Below are 17,307 nucleotides of genomic sequence, written 5' to 3'. Positions count from 1 at the left end.
CAGGTTGTGCACCCCTGCCATAGACAAAAGTGGCACTGCTTCTGAAAATGAAGCAGATCCTTTTTTTCTAAAGCTGGAGAACACAGCTAGACATTTGCTTCTGATATCAGGAAGGGGAAGGGGGCACCACCTGATTTTGAGAAGACAATCCAGGAAAGTAGGCAAATATAAACTGGAGTCATGTAAAATATATTTATTATATTGCAACTCCTGTAAAGCAAATGCATTTTACAGCAGGCCGAAAAGTGCTGTTTGAGCAGCTGTTCCTTTAAAAGACAGATCGCCCCCTATTGGTGGCTTTTTAAGACCAGTCTTTAATGAGTAACTTTGGCATAAGCTCTTGCATGCTACACCAATCAGCCATAACAGAAAAAACACCTAATATTGTGCCTATCATTGTGTAGGTCCCGCTTTTGCTGCCAAAAGAGCTCTGACCCATCATCTCTGAGGGTGTCCTGTGGTATCTGGCACTGACGTTAGCAGCAGATCCTGTGAGGTGGGATCTCCATGGATCGGACTTGTTTTTCCAGCACATCCCATAGATGCACAATCGGATTGAGATCTGGGGAGTTTTGAGGCCATAACATCAACTTGAACTTTGTTGTGTTCCTCGGATCATTCCTGTACTATTTTAACAGTATGACCATGTGTTATCCTGCTGAAAGAGTGCACTGCCATTATGGGGCACTGCTGCCATGAAGTGGGGTACTTGACCTGTACAGTGTTTTGGTAGATGGTATGTCTCCCATCAACATGAATGTCAGGACCCAAGGTTTCCCAGCAGAACATTGCCCAGGGCATCACACTGCCTCTGCTAGATTGTCTTCTTCCCATAATGCATACTGGTACTATCTCTACCCCAGGTAAGTGACCAGCGTCGGACTGCAGTCCCTTGGGCCCACAAGAGAAAATTATTCTGATGGCCCACCCTCTGTGTGTGTATAGGACCTTGTCCTGTTTTATTAGGGGTCCATTATTGACAGACCTTGGCCCACCGGAGGATCCTCAGGTGGGCCAGTAAGACTCTAAGTGACACACGATCCTCACCCCACCCTGGCCATCCATATAATGTAAAAGATTACCTGATTCATCAGACCAGGACACCTTTTCCATTGCTCCATGGTCAGGTTCTGGTTCTCACATGACCATTGTAGGCACTTTTGGCAATGGACAGGGTCAACATGGACACTCTGACCAGTCTACGGCTACACTGCCCGACACACAGCAACCTGCAATGTCTTGTGTGTCCTTTCTATCATAGCCAGTGCCAACTTCTTCAGCAATTTTTCTTCTTCTGTGGGATCTAACCGGATAGACTAGACTTCACCTCCCATAGATATCAGTGAACCTTGGGCGTCCATGATCCTGACACTGGTTAGCCAGTTGGACCTTGGACTATTTTTGGTAGAAACACCTCACAAGACCTGCCATTCTGGAGAATGACCCAGTTGTCTACACATCACCATTTGGCCCTTGTCAAAGTCACTCAGGTCTTTACGCTTGCCCATTTCTACCGCCGTTTGACTAATATATCCCACCCCTCTGACAGGCGCCATTGTTACCAGATGATGTTATGGCTGATGGGTGTCTATGGTCATCCATTATCACAAGTATGCTCAGTAACCTTCATTCCTAATATTTTTACTTATAAATTAAGGCATTCACAATGAAACGGCATCTTGAAGGCTATGAATATATGACTATTTCACAGTACATTGGCTGAGAGGCCTGTGCTGGGGCGTGAGGGAAGGTTACACGGTATGCGTCTCCACCCAATGGCACAACCTCTGTGCGTACCGGGAGGGCCTGACGGTGGAGAACTCCTGGCCATGGTAGCGCATGCTCTTCCACAGATGTTCCAGTTTCTTCTTCAGACCATAGACGGTGAATATGTCAATGATTCCTATGAAGTATCTCAGTTCTGGGCCGTCCATCACATGCAGCGGGTTCTTGTAGTTAGGAAGCAGGCGGCGGTTTTGAGCTATAGCATCAGAGATGTTGGATATCGTGCTGGCCTGCTGGCCGATTTTTTTCAAGGGCACCCGCCTAGCAGAAGTCACGTCAGGGGTGCCACTACACTCAGTCCCATCGTCCTCTTGTTCGGTGGATTCACTTTCTTCCTCTACAGTGCCAGGAACAGAAGCACACTGGGATGTAGTGGGGCTACCGGTCCCATTTACAGACCTGGAAGGCAGAGAAGAATTAGATAGATATCAGACTCTGTTCATCTTATATAACATGGGGTTGTCCAGAATTAGAAAAAAGGGTCTGTGCCCACCCCCTCCAGAAATACCGCCACCCTTCTCTATAGGCTGTGTCTGGTATTGCAGCTCAGCCCCATTTACTTTGCAATACCAAACAAAGCCCATGGGGTTGGGTGGCATTGTTGGTAGGAGCTATAAACTAGGTAGGTGTGGCTAGGGGCGGTGCTGGAGGTGTGTCAGAGTAAGGAGAAGTGCATCATGGGTTTGGTTGGATGCAGCAACAGGAAGTGCTACATATAGGATGGAAACAAACCAGAAGGATTGGTCTACATGGTCAAAACGGGTGAGGAGAGTCAGAGTTGGAAAAAAAAAAGGTAAGACTTACATGAGGTAAGCAACTACACAAGCATAGCTACACAACCCCTTTAAACGTAGCGTCTCCTCACCTTTTAGTGCGGACAATTAGGTTGGCTAAAGACCAGCTCTGGTTTTTCTCATCTTGATGTAGGGTCTGATATCCGACGAGAAGACTGTAATCCAGAACATTGAGGTCCCGCAAGAAACGAGTGTCCAGCTCAGTCTGACGAAGCAGCCACGGACGTTGCTGGTCTGAGGGAGAAGGGGACAAGTAGGAACGGACATGAGGCCAAGTGACACAACGGGTTCAGAAGAAATATGGAGTAGCTGCCCCTGGCAACCAATTAAGTTGCAGCTTTTATTCCCCCCCCCCCCCCCCCCAAAAAAAATCAAAAATAAAAGATAGTATTTGATTGGTTATCGTAGACAACTACTCCACTTCTGCACTGCACCGTTTTAGATATATACCCCCCCCCACACACACACACACACACATTCTTCTCTCCAGGGTCCATTCAGCTGTCCAAGAAATATATATATATACACACACACACTATAGCATGGATTTTATGGACCATGAGCAGTTCTTAAAGAGGACCTTTCACCGATTCTTACCCTATGAACTAACTATACAGATAGGTAGAGCGGCACCCGGGGATCTCACTGCACTTACTATTATCCCCGGGCGCCGCTCCGTTCTCCTGCTATGTCCTCCGGTATCTCCGCTCACTAAGTTATAGTAGGCGGAGATACCAGTCCCTAAGTTATGGTAGGCGGAGTCTGCCCTAGCGCTGGCCAATCGCAGCGCAGAGCTCACAGCCTGGGAGGTTATTTTCTCCCAGGCTGTGAGCTCTGCAGTGCGATTGGCCAGCGCTAGGGCAGACTCCGCCTACCATAACTTAGGGAACGGAGATACCGGAGGACATAGCAGGAGAACGGAGCGGCGCCCGGGGATAATAGTAAGTGCAGTGAGATCCCCGGGTGCCGCTCTACCTATCTGTATAGTTAGTTCATAGGGTAAGAATCGGTGAAAGGTCCTCTTTAAGGGGGTATTACCATCTGGGACTTTTATGACATGCTATAAAATGTCTGATAAGTGCTGACTCGCTTCTATCTCCAACACTTCAGTGCGAGCAGCGTTGCAGTTACCAGCTCTGTCCACTACATAAAGGATGGCGCTGTGCAGCTTCAGAGCCTACTTCCAGCACCAGAGCTACTCCCAAACAGCTGATCATGGGAGTGTGGGGTGATGGCCGCTATCTTGACGATAGGCTATCATATCAAAATCCTGGACACCTTCACTTGTGAGTGCCCTTCTTTCTGGAGGACCTAACACATCTGTGACGGCCCATAGAGTTCAATGGAAATTGTGCAATACTTATTTTTTTCCCTGTTGGGGCTCTGCAGAGAAATGATGATACACTTGTTTCGGGGTTACTAGGGACCAGGCAGTGAGACACACTTATCAGTGGCGGGGGGGTGTCCCTTTTAATATAAGGGCACTACCCAAAGCAAACAGCCCCTTTAAGAACAAATAAGTAATGATTGGATTCGACAGCATACCCAAACAAATGACATTTCCTTCGAAGTTTAGATCCTTGAAGACCTGCAGGACCCGACTTCCCTCTGGTTCGGGCTCAGTCCAGCGACTCACGTGACAGCCTTTAATATCGTAGCTGAAAGAAGAGAAGAACACTTATCAACACCACACAGGTAGGTACTGCAGATCCAGGTTATGAAGCCATCCTCACCGGCCAGTGATCCTCTCATCCGGGAAGAAGACGCTCTGCATGATGATAAAGTATTTCTATAATGGAGGAAAAGAAACCTGTATTACTGGCCAAGTATTAGCTGTAGGTGGCCATATTGGTGGCATGTATGTGTAATACCCCAGAGTGGTATTACCATTCCTACACCCTGCTACCATCTCTACTGGTCTAACCATAATGTCATCTGTGTATTTATCCAGGTCTTCTTAGGCTTCTTTAACACTAGCATTAGGCTTGTCCGGCAGCGTGCTGCGTTTTTTTTCCCCCCCCCAGACGCTTCTCGGCATGTTTGCCGTGCTGCGGCTGCATCTCCTGCCTGTCCCCATTATAGTGAATGGGGCCGGGCCGGACTTCAGGTGGCACACCTGTGCAAGCGTTAGTATGGATCCGGCAGGCTGTTCCCCTGCCAGACGAGCCCAACGTTAGTGTGCACTGTGCATTAATTGTTCTGATATGTAACTGTTATTTCTTGTATTACATGTAATATTCTTTGCTCACCAGCAGGTGGCAGCATATACGGCAGAGAGTTCTTTAGATAGAATGGAACTTACCATTCCATTCTCCTCCTTTTTAGCAGAAGTGGGCTAGTCCTGCTTCCTACCAAAGGAGGGGCTGCAGGAAGTTTTTTTTAGGGAATCTTAGTCTAGTCTAGAGTTGGAAGGAGAGGAGAATCACCCTGACTCCTTACATTATTAACCGACAGAGTGTTTCAAGGGGGTCAACAGCCAAAGGCACCCCACTCCAAAGGTACCAGAACAGTCCTAAAGTCCAGCTACTAAAGCAGAGTTTAGCACAGCAGAGAGATAAAGCAGAATATTTAAGTTTGCCTGCCAGTTTATGCCAAAACCTGCTGGAACCAAGAGAAACACCACTTCTTGTATGGGTGCAAGTTGATTCAAGTAAAGCTGTTGAACTTTATAAAGTCTGGACTCGACTATTTCTCCACCATCACTCTTCCCTTTATTGCTTCGGAGCCTAACCCTGGGGATTGACGGTATCCAGGTAGGAGCACCGTGACACACACAGAAAACTATTGAGGCCGCACCACACTATTCGGCATTCCTAAAAACCCAGGACACGATCGGCCCTGGGGGTGGGGGGGGGGGGGGGGTGGGGGGTGCACGTTGCATATGTACCTTCTTGCCACATTGTGTTAAAGGGGTTTTCCAGCTTTTTTATACTGATGACCAATCCTCAGGATAGGTCATGAGCATCTCATCGGTGGGGGTCCGACACCCCCGCTGATCAGCTGCTTGAGAAGACACAAGTTGCAATACCAAGCACATCCACTATACAATGGATGGCACAGTGCTTGGTGAGCAGAGAGAAGGCAGCAGCCCTCAACAGAGCACCGGTGCCTTCTCAAACAGCTGATCTTCGAGGGTCCTGGGTGTCGGACCCCCACTGATCACCTATTCTGTGGATAGGTTATTAGTAGAGATGAGCGAATCGACTTCGGATGAAACATCCGAAGTTGAATCGCATAAAACTTTGTTCTATGCGCTCCAAACTAGAGTTCGGGAAATGGTGTTTTACAGTACAAACTAATTTAGGAAGTTATTGCGCAAAGTCTCGAGAAGCAATAACTTCGGCTCATCGGAGCCAATACATTCTAATACTGTACGGAGCTCCTGCTCCGTACAGTATTAGAACAAAGTTTTATGAAAATCGAGTTCAGATGTTTAATCCGAAGAAGATTCGCTCATCCCTAGTTATCAGCATAAAAAAGTCGGAAAACCCCTTTAATTGGAAGAGCAACAATGCGGGGAAACCTACTGAATGTGAAGCTCTGACATATGCCACCCATGGGCACCATGCAAAATAAAGGGTATATAAATACATCCCTGTTCGGCAGATGCCAAAAAGACACTCTTTTGGCATCTATCAGGCCTATAGCAGTCGTGACTGAACATGGTGTGAACATGGCCAAATACACAGCAGATTATGCAGCCCTCTCCCCTCTGCTAATCCTGTCTATCTAGTCTTCAGCAGCACAGACATTAGAATCCCAATCACACTGGGTACAATTGTATCCACTTCATGCTCCGGAGGTAAACAAGAGTGTTCTCATTCACTGGGAGCAAGCAGAGATCCTGACAACGGTGAGGAATGGAAATACAAAGTACAGTGTGTTAGAGACAGAACACACACATTTTTCTTACCTTTTTCTCCTGAGCTCTGGTGATACAGTGCACGCCTACAAAATGAGAGGGGTATAGGAAAATGATTCACGTATGTGATAAGATGGATATATATATCCTATGTCTAGCATTGTTGGAATATTTCAGAGCTATAGGTGAATTGACCATATAGTCTATGCTTCTTTTAGGCAAAACATAAACCTGCTATAAACAGTAGAGGGCGCCAGAGTACAAGTCTGAGCAACTGACAACACGAATCATGCAGGAAAGTCAGTGTAAGGCAGTGTTTCTCAAATAGTGGGGCGCACACCCCAGGGGGGGCGCCAGGCTCCGTAAAGGGGGGCTCGTTCAGGGCCTGGAGCTGGGGGCCGGCAATAGCGGTGGGGCGGTGCGGTCACTGTACTATAGCCCTGCCCCACCCGGTATATTAATATAAAATGTAGTACCGTATATCCGAATTTCTTCTGTATAATGCCGGCAGGCCGGGCGGCCGGCGCGTCCCTCAGTGATGTCACGTGCCTGCGCCGCCTGCTTTATGAATGAAGCAGGCGGCGCAGACAAGTGACGTCACTGAGGGACGCGCCGGCCGCCCGGCCGCCTGCCGGCATTATACAGAAGAAATTCGGATATACGGTACTATTAGGAGTGAGGGGGGCATGTTTAATAACTTTAAACGGCGGCGGCGGGCACACGGAATCTGTGGATGGCACAGTTCAGGGGTGGGGGTCTGTGGATGGCACAGTTATGGGCTGGGGGGGTACTGTGGATGGCACTGTTATGGGGTGGGGGGTCTGTGGATGGCACATATATAACAGTGCCAGCCACAGATCCCCCCCATAAGTGTCCGTCATCCACAGATCCCACCATAAGTGTCCGTCATCCACAGATCCCCCCATAAGTGTCCGTCATCCACAGATCCCCCCATAAGTGTGTGTCCGTCATCCACAGATCCCCCCCATAAGTGTCCGTCATCCACAGATCCCCCATAAGTGTCCGTCATCCACAGATCCCCCCATAAGTGTCCGTCATCCACAGATCCCCCCCATAAGTGTGTGTCCATCATCCACAGATCCCCCCCATAAATGTCCGTCATCCACAGATCCCCCATAAGTGTCTGTCATCCACAGATCCCCCCCATAAGTGTCCGTTATCCACAGATCCCCCCATAAGTGTCCGTCATCCACAGATCCCCCCATAAGTGTCCGTCATCCACAGATCCCCCCATAAGTGTCCGTCATCCACAGATCCCCCCCATAAGTGTCCGTCATCCACAGATCCCCCCCATAAGTGTCCGTCATCCACAGATCCCCCCATAAGTGTCCGTCATCCACAGATCCCCCCCATAAGTGTCCGTTATCCACAGATCCCCCCATAAGTGTCCGTCATCCACAGATCCCCCCATAAGTGTCCGTCATCCACAAGCGGCGTCCCACGCGGCGTCGGTTGCCTAGCAACTCTACGGCTGGAGAGAGGGAGCCCCCGGCCCCCGACAAATGATACTATTTACAGTCGCGCGGGGGGCGCAAAATGTTTTCTTCTTCCTAGGGGGGGCATGACAGAAAATAATTGAGAAGCACTGGTGTAAGGGCTCATGCACACGACCGTATGTCCTCCGAGACGTACAGTCCGTGAGCGGGCCCATATGTTCCAGAGCGGCATACATCGTGCGCAGCGCATAGCATCATAGGTTACTATAATAGTCTGGTCTTGGAAAACAGGTATTTTCCTCCCAGCATGTGCTGCTGGGCTGATTTAAAGCCAGGTGAGGTCAAATACCTGGCTGTCCTTAAATAGGCAGCTGGGCTCAGAAGCCAGGTCTCTGTGTTGGGATCTGGGAGCCTTGTGTCTGGATGAAGGCTTGCTACCTGTTTGGCTTTAAAAAAAAAGTTGGTGCTGCTATCAGCAAGCCTAAAGTGTGAATAAAACACTGGACTGTTTGATCCAAAGAACTTGTTGTTGCCTCTATACTGCGTCCACTAATCCTGTCTACCAGAGCGAGTCCCCACAGGGCTCATGCACACGACTATGTATTTTGCGGTCCGCGAACATCAAAAAAGAGCACCCCACCCCCAGATTGTGATCGGATCTCTGCCGCACCCCATTGTAGTTGATGGGGGCGGCGGGCATTCAGTCTGCAGTGCCGGATCCAGTGAATTCTCTGCTGGAACAGCCTGCCAGGATCACTAACGCAATTGTGAAAGTAGCCTAATACAGCACCACATACCTCTTACATCCAGTGACGTCTCCTTTGATGTAGATGTTCTCTTTCTTTATCTTCTCCATTCAGACCAGACCACCATGATGATTTTTCAGCCATCTCTTCTCTCTGCAGAGTTTGACAGACATCTTAGATTTCTACTTTTCCATCATCCTCCCACCTTCTCAACATCCCATCATGCACCCCCAAAACTATACTGCATAAACCCACAGATAGCGCCCCCTTCAATAAATATTGGAACACAATGCTCTAAAAAAATAACTGCACCCAGCAAATAGTGTCCCTGACACTAATAGCGTAACCATAATGTCCCCCAAAAATACCTGTGCTAAGCTAATACTGTGCCAGGGTGCCCCCACAGTAATAGTGCTCCTCAAAATCCCAACAATAGTAATAATTCTGTGCCAGAGTACACTTAGTAGTAATAGTCCTCCTACAGTGCCCCCAACAGTAATTGTGTCCCAGAAGTACGGTAATAATGCTCCCATAGTCCCCCAGTTGTAATAAAGCCCACCATAATGCCCCTGGTAGTAATAATTCTCTTTATAATGTGTGACCGTAGAAAAAATGCCCCCTTATAATGTGCGCCAGTACAAAAAATGCCCGTTGTGTGTCAGTAAAAAAAACAAAAAAAAAACAACACATCTCTTAGTGCCCCCAGTAGAGCCAATGTCCCCAGAATGCCCTCATGTGTTCCAATGACCCGTAATGTGTGCCACTAGAAAAAAACACTTAGTGCCCCCAGTTGAGCTTAGGTACCCATAGTGCCCCTATAATTTGTGCCAGTATAAAATACTCCTATATAGTGCCCCCAGAAGATGCCCCATAGTGCTCCTCCCTCGTCCTCATAGTGTCCTCCATAATGTGGCAGTATAAAATGCCCCTATAGACTGACCCACATAGATGCCCCCATAATGCCCCTCCCCATAGTGGCACCAAAATTGGTGCCAGTATTAGATGCCCCCATAGTGCTCCTTCCCCTCTTCTCTATAGTGCCCCCCATAATGTACCAGTATATAGGGCCCCCATAATGTGCCAGTATATAGGGCCCCCATAGTGCTTCCCCTCTTCTCCATAGTGGCCCCCCATATTGTGCCAGTATATAGGGCCCTCATAGTGCTTCCCCTCTTCTCCATAGTGCCCCCCCATATTGTGCCAGTATATAGGGCCCCCATAGTGCTTCCCCTCTTCTCCATAGTGCCCCCCCATATTGTGCCAGTATATAGGGCCCTCATAGTGCTTCCCCTCTTCTCCATAGTGCCCCCCATATTGTGGCAGTATATAGGGCCCCCATAGTGCTTCCCCTCTTCTCCATAGTGCCCGCCCCCCAATATTGTGCCAGTATATAGGGCCCCCACCCCCCTTCTTGCCACAGTATACTATAAATAATAAAAACAATAAACACATATACTTACCTTATGCTGCGGTCAGTGATGCGCTGCAGGCCTCTTCCAGCCTGTGTCCCGCTCTGTACGGTACGTCATCACGCGGCCTGCACCGGCCTCTGATAGGCTACAGGCACTAGGCCTGTAGCCTATCAGTGGAACGGGCAAGGGAGACGCCTCTCCCCTGCTCCTCCGCACCATCCATCTGTATCACTGTCCTGAGGACGGCGATACAGATGAATATGGAGATGAGCGCGTCCACAATGAAAGCGCTCATCTCCACTCCTGCTGCCTCCGGACAGAAAGGGCCCCCCTCAGGCGCTAAGCCCTGCTGATGGCGCCCCCCTCTTCTGTCCTGAGTGATGCGCCCCGTGCGGTCACACCCCTCGCCCGGCTGTAGAAACGGTCTTGTAAGGCCCGCAGCAAAAACCCTAGGCCGCATGAACTGGGTTGCAGCCTCCCATTGAAAACAATGGGAGACGTTTTCAGCACAGATTCGGTTTCAATTTTTGGCACCAAATCCGCTCCCAAAATCCTTTCGTCCGAACCTACCCCCCAAGGTGTCTTTCATTAGACCAGCACCTACATTCCAGATTATAGGATACGGCTTCACCTGAATGGAGTAATATAATATCCGGAGGAATAACTTGAAGCTTCTGGGCTCCAATGCAAAATCCGTAACAGGGCCCTTAACTATCAAATGTCACTTATAATACTGTGGACTTCTTAGGTGACTGAGGGCCCTTTGGGCCCCCCGGGCGCAGGAACTCGAGTCAAAACAGTCCCTATAAAGTCAATGTCTTCACCTGATTCTAACTTCTTTGCAGGGAATAAGTCGGAAGTCCGGTCTGTAACCACTGAGGCCACTAATTGGCTGCAGCAGTCACATGCTGGCAGCTTGTAAGCAAAGACTAGCGGAGGGCCACCAGAGCATTTTTTTATTTTTATTAATTCTTTATTTTCAAACAAACAGACTAACAAGAGCCTGATGACAGTAGTCTGCCACTTGTCCCATAAAAAATATTCTAAATTTTTTAAACCGGCACCTGGATGCGAATACTTTTGTAATTGCATGTAATTAAAAATGTTGTACAGTCACTGAGTTATTCAATAAAATGTATCTGTATAGCGCCACCTGCTGTTTGTTCTTTTCCTTATTGCCCTGTCCACCTCGCTGAGATGGTCGCACATGCTCCGTTACATCCTTCAACTGCTTCCGGCTGTATCTACTATTAGAAGCTGTGACACTTACAGGAAGAACGTCCCAGAGAAAGGATCCGTCCCCTGAGCCGCCAGCTTCAGAAATACTGCCACCCTTGGCCCGAAAGTCAATAATTATCTCATTTCACAGGGATATTTTACGAGGGATACGTCTGCAGACTATCGTAGACTTTATACACCCACCAAGCCCACTCAGCACACATGACTTCCTTCATGAGCTACACGCTGCCGACGTCGAAAGTAGTTGGTGGTCCTAATAATGGGACTGCCATAGGACTTGATGATGACGACACTACATGTACTCCACTGGTGTAATGGGGGTTTCACAGGGGTCCCCAGCACGTATCTGCAGTTACTGCCATCATAGCATCCATGCCAGAAGATGAAGAACACACATAGTAAACCCAGTGGTGCTCACCCAGTATCTTCACCAGCAGGGAGTGTGGATAGGACTGGAAGTGCTGGATGTACTTGCGCAGGATGCGCAGAAGGAAGTGAACCTCTCTCTTACTCTGCGTCTTCAGGAAAAGCCGCTTGTCATTTCTGCAAAATAAAGCTACATATAATATCCATAGGCTCTTTCATGGGTTATCCAGGTATGGCTGACATTTCATATAGGACAGCGGTCTCCATCCTGCAGATCTCCAGCCGCGGCAGGACTACAACTCCCAGCATAAGCTGACAGTATCTGGAAGTATTAGTTCTGAGGTGTCACAGGTCGGAGGCCACTGATATATGGATGACCTAATGCTAAGCTAGCCACAACCAATGGAAATGGGGCCGAGCAGAGATTTGAGGGAGGAAAGTTCCCCTCTGTCCAGTAAGTTAAAGGGGTCGTCTTATCTTGGACATATTGCTAAGATGTGCCGCCAATGTCTGAGAGGTGCGGGTCCTATCCCCGCCCCTATCCTTAGAACGGAGTATGCAAAGCGATTTGGGGGCGCACCGCGCATGCGCGGCCACCCTCCATCCATTCATTACTATGGGGGTGCACTCGGCTATTTCTATAAGCCCCATAGAAGTGAATGGAGTGGAGGCTGCGCTTGCGCAGTGCGCTTACCATTCATTTCAAAGGGGCTTCCAAAAATAGCTGAGCGCACCCCTATAGGGCTGAAAGGATGGCAGCCGCACATGCTCAGTGCGCCCTCTTCTAAGGAGAGGTGGGACCCACACCCATCAGACATTGGGGGCATATCCTACTGATATGCCCCCAATGTCAAAGATGAGATGACCCCTTTAAGCACTTTATGACAGTAGGATATTCTTAGGTTGTCCATCATCTACGAGCTGTAATAAGTAGATGATCACGGCAGCAAGTGTCTCATTTTCCTACAGCGCCGCCATTGGGGAAATTAAGTATTGCACAGTTCTCATTGAAATCCATAGGCCGCCTGTGTCGTGCATGGACGAGCCAGGTCCTCCAGAGCGAGAGGTGCTCTTTGGAGCTGATCTGTGCACTCCAGCTGTTGTGAAACTACAACTCTCAGCAAGCCCCATCCACCTCTATGAGAGTTCTGAAAACAGCTGAGGAAGCGTGCATGCTAGGAGTTGTAGTTTCAAATAGGGGTGGGCGATATAGGCGATATGCACGATATGAATTTGTGCAACGATACAGATTCTGTCTATATCGCCGGACCGTGATATGACCACGGAGCGGTAGTGAATTGAAGAAGCTTCTCACTCACCGCTCCGTGGCCTCCCGACTCCGCACCGCGCTGTACTGTACTGGCCAGGGCCTGGCGCGCACACCGCTGACGCTGTGTGTGAGGTCAGGTCCCGCCCAATGCATGCTGGGAAGAAGACGCGACACCCTGCAGGAAAGGTAAGTATAATAACAGCGATTCTTCTGGGGGGGCTGGAGGATCGGGAGGGGGGGGGGGGGATCTATTTGCAAAGGATGGCCATGGGGCTGATCTAATGGCACTGGCTCTGGGGGACATGTCTGATGATGGCAAATGCCATGGGGCTATTGGCACTGGGTCTGGGGGAGATGTATGATGATGATGGCAAATGCCATGGGGCTGATGGCGCTGGCTGGAGGACATGTATGATGATGGCAATGGCAAATGCCATGGGGCTGATGGCGCTGGCTGGGGGACATGTCTGATGATGGCAAATACCATGGGGCTGATGGCACTGGCTCTGGGGGAGATGTATGATGATGATGGCAAATGCCATGGAGCTGATGGCGCTGGCTGGGGGAGATGTATGATGATGGCAATGGCAGGGGGCTGATGGCGCTGTAATCAGGACAGGAGGAGGAAATGTAATGTTTATTTTTTTACATTTTGCACTTTATTTTCAACAAATTTGTGTTTTACTAACACTTAGTCTTCATCTTTACATTGTTTGGAAAAAGATCTGTTACACATTACACATATTAAAAATTTCTTGAAAAGTTTTGTAATTTGTATACATACAGAAGAAGAATAATATATCCTTCGAATTATATCGCAATATAGATTTTTGCCCACATCGCCCAGCCCTAGAAACTTTCAAAACAGTTGGACCGGTGGAGGTTGCTGAGCCCTGGGGTAGACTAATACTTTACCCCCATAGTCTATTAAAGGGGTTATCCCCTATCCAGTGTATGACAGCTAGATCAGTGAGGGTCTGACTGCTGGGACCCTCGCTGAACACGAGAACGGGGCCCCCATTTGAATGCAGGGCTTGTCCAACATGTACTCCATTAACTGTTTATGGCACTGGTGTACATTGCCCTACTTACTATCTCCATCAGTTCCATAGACAGTAAATGGAGCAGCAGTGTGCATGCTCGACCACCACCTTATTCCAATAGTGGACATAGGGCCCCTGTGCTCACCGATCGAGTGGATAACTTGTTATTAGCAGAATATCCCTTTAACTGAATCCTCTGATAGGATATTTGAATATGTTTTTTTTTTTACTCCAGACAACCCCTTTAAGTGGGGTCATTTAACTCATTATACTCACGTCAGAAAGAAGTCCGCTTTGCTCTTTGAGTTGCTAATAAACTGTAGGTACAGGCCACAGGAAGAGAGAGTTCTCTGGTAGCTTTCCTCAGATACACCCAGAGACTGTCGGAAATGTCTGAACACCGGCCCTGCGTATGTTCTCATAACATAGCCCTGCGAGACACATAACACTATAAAAATTTGTAAAAAATTTTCAAATGGGTTCAGCCCTTTGAAAAATTATTATTTTTCATTAGAAAGGTCCCCTGAACCCCCAACAATCGGCTGTGAACGGTTATATAACCCTGCCGCAAGTGTTTACATCTCCCTGCAGCTCCCCCACAGGCAAAATCGAGCATTACACGAGTCGGGTCCTCCAAAGTGAGAGTGGCTCTTTGTAGCATGGTTTCCAAATTAAGTATCATGGCGTAAAGCCTAATGACTTGCCTCATGGCCCTGGGTGAGTTTAGCGCTGTAATCCTCATCTGTAAGAATCGGCTGCTGAAAAAAAGAAAATTATTTCTAAATGATTGTCCGCAAACCACACAACTTCTACCATCGTATAATATCAAAGCCAAAAAGATGGATAATAACCATTCAGAGCTGGATTATTGCTTTCTGGATTTCTGGATTTTTTTTACGGCAAATGATTTAGGCAACAGACGTTACGGATTACATATCCTATGCGGCCTGGGCATACTCATGACATAAACAGTCATGTCGCAATTTATTGCTGCAAAACCGTGGCAAATGCTCCTTTTTTTCACATTTTGTAACACTTTTGCAGTAGTGGCGGCAGAAAACGTGAACCGCCTTTTCCTGGAATGCCCCCCCACCATTGTAGAGAACTTATAGGATGTGCTTATGCAGGGCAGTGAGAGGATTGGTGGAGAGAGTGCCCATGGGTGCCACGAGGTATGGAGGGGGCAGGGTTTAGGGAGAGCTCATCCGTGGCCACCGCTGCTTTATGTAGAGCTGCTGCCACTAGTGGCAGCCACGGTTCGCAGCTTGTTACTGGGAACTGTGATAGGGGTCTGCCTTTTAGGATATGGGTATTTTGGGCCATGTGCCCCCTGGGAGCCTCAGCTGCCTAAACCATCCATAGGGAAATGGGAAACTTAGATCCCCAGTTCTATGGAAAGGCTGGACCCTCCACCCCAATCAAACATGGATGACATCAAATCAATACATAGGGGGTCATTTATCAAGGAATTTGCGACTTCTTTTTAACTAAAATATTTGTAGAACCCCTTTTTTACCTTTGTATTTTTGACAGGGGGTGGAATGGGGGCATGTCGTAGGCCATGCCCACAAATTTCCTACCATTTATGTCTGGAAAGTACTCCAGCCAGGCCTCATCAAAATCTGTTCCAAAAATTCCTGCAAACAAATATCTGTTCCATGCCTATGACTGGGAATGTTCCTGCAGTATGTGGATGGTACTTTCTGTACCAAATCTTGCCGTGTGTGAATGAACCCTTTGGGGACAGACGCCCAGCGACAGCGTGGCTCACCGTGGCTTCGCTCTGGATGGTATCCTGAACGGCATCTCTCAGTCCTTCCTTCAGGTCACAGGTCAACGGGTAAAAGTCATGATCCTTATCGATTTCAAAAAGACCAAGAAGTTTCCAACGTTGGCGGAGCTTCCAGAAGAGTCTGCGCCTCCTCGAGCTTCCCCGAGACTCCCCCTAAAAAAATGAGAAGTTAGGATGAAACGCACGATACAGAGAGTAACGAGCAAGAAAGTCATCACAGCACCAGAGAAATCTAGATGAATGACCATGCTAGAGATCTGAGCAGTGGCAGAGGAACGGGGGGACGGGGGGGTAATGATTGGTGAGGCGGAGAATGGCGCTTCTGGCACTAGTACACAACCACGGGGCTCTCCATGAAAGGGTTAATGAGGCGGCCGGGACGATACAATGGATCCAGGCTCAGTCGTGCACAGTCAGAGCATTTGCAAGAGGGTGTGATCAGACCATGTGAGCTGTAATCGGGCCTTTACAGATGTGAATCTGGGATAGCATCATCTCTAACGTAGCATATTTTACATATAGTGTATATATATATATATATATATATTTACATATTTTACATTTTTGGAATACATTTTAAATAAAATCCAATTAAAAAAATTATTTTTAGCTCAAAATTTGTAGAATGCAATAATACCATAATTTAAAAAAATTGCCCCTAAAGGTGTACATAGCCTTTAAAGTGAATTTCAATCCTTGGACATGACATAGCTAAATATGTTAGACATTCTCCCTGTCTAATTTCTTCATATATCTTTCTAATGGTGATACAATTTAGATAGACAGACAGATCGCTACTTAGATAAATAGATATGTAGACAGACAGATAAATAGAAATTAGATATGAGAGAGATATTAGATAGATAGAAATAGATAGAAGATAGACATGAGAGCGAGAGATATGGGAGATAGTTATGACAGATGATTTATATATATATATAAAGAAAGAGAGTTGAGATAGATAGATAGATAGATAGATAGAAAGATGCCAGTCCATCACTACCCTGGGTCTCAAATGGGGCACAGAGAAGAATTGCTCACCCTCTTAATCATGGCCCTGTAGGCTGAGTCACATCTTCCTTCCCTCTCCATTCTGAGACGCTCTCACCCCCCACGTGTCCTCATGTCACACGAAGTCACAGCGAGTTTCCTTGGCTGCCTCTTCTCCTCCGCACCTGCTCCTCGTCCTCTCACACTTCACCGCTCCTTCTGATTTCACTCATCCAGATGATCCCCTGTTCTATATTTCCTTCTAGATATCTTCCCGGCTGCTCCCCCACATCCACCCCCTGTCCTGTCACGCTCCCCCCTGTCCTGTCGCGCTCCCCCCTCTCCTGTCGCGCTCCCCCCTCTCCTGTCACGCTCCCCCCTCTCCTGTCACGCTCCCCCCTCTCCTGTCACGCTCCCCCCTCTCCTGTCACGCTCCCCCCTCTCCTGTCGCGCTCCCCCCTCTCCTGTCGCGCTCCCCCCTCGCTTCTGCTCACTCTTCTAAACTGACCGCACTGCACCCTCGGCCAGGCCTGTTCCACATAGTCCAGGAA

At 48.2% G+C, this 17,307-nt stretch overlaps 1 protein-coding gene across 2 annotated transcripts; it reads right to left on the bottom strand.

The window, feature by feature from the left end:
- Nucleotides 1–412: 412 nt before the first annotated feature.
- On the bottom strand, nt 413–17,063 carry PIP5KL1 (phosphatidylinositol-4-phosphate 5-kinase like 1). 2 transcript variants are annotated; one of them, XM_040404993.1, is made up of 10 exons: nt 16,808–17,063; nt 15,746–15,919; nt 14,679–14,732; nt 14,251–14,405; nt 11,714–11,838; nt 6,493–6,527; nt 4,313–4,368; nt 4,125–4,237; nt 2,651–2,813; nt 413–2,184 (listed from the first exon to the last, which is right to left on the bottom strand). In XM_040404993.1, the coding sequence occupies exons 1-10, from the start codon at nt 16,856–16,858 to the stop codon at nt 1,752–1,754; spliced, it is 1,359 nt and encodes a 452-aa protein (XP_040260927.1). In that variant the 5' UTR covers nt 16,859–17,063; the 3' UTR covers nt 413–1,751. The 2 variants fall into 2 exon arrangements, with proteins under 2 accessions (XP_040260927.1, XP_040260928.1); XM_040404994.1 differs by having other exon boundaries at nt 14,679–14,729.
- Nucleotides 17,064–17,307: the final 244 nt, after the last annotated feature.

Source organism: Bufo bufo, chromosome 8, assembly GCF_905171765.1.
Source record: "Bufo bufo chromosome 8, aBufBuf1.1, whole genome shotgun sequence".
Lineage (NCBI taxonomy): Eukaryota > Metazoa > Chordata > Amphibia > Anura > Bufonidae > Bufo > Bufo bufo.
This window is presented reverse-complemented; position numbering and strand designations above follow the sequence as displayed.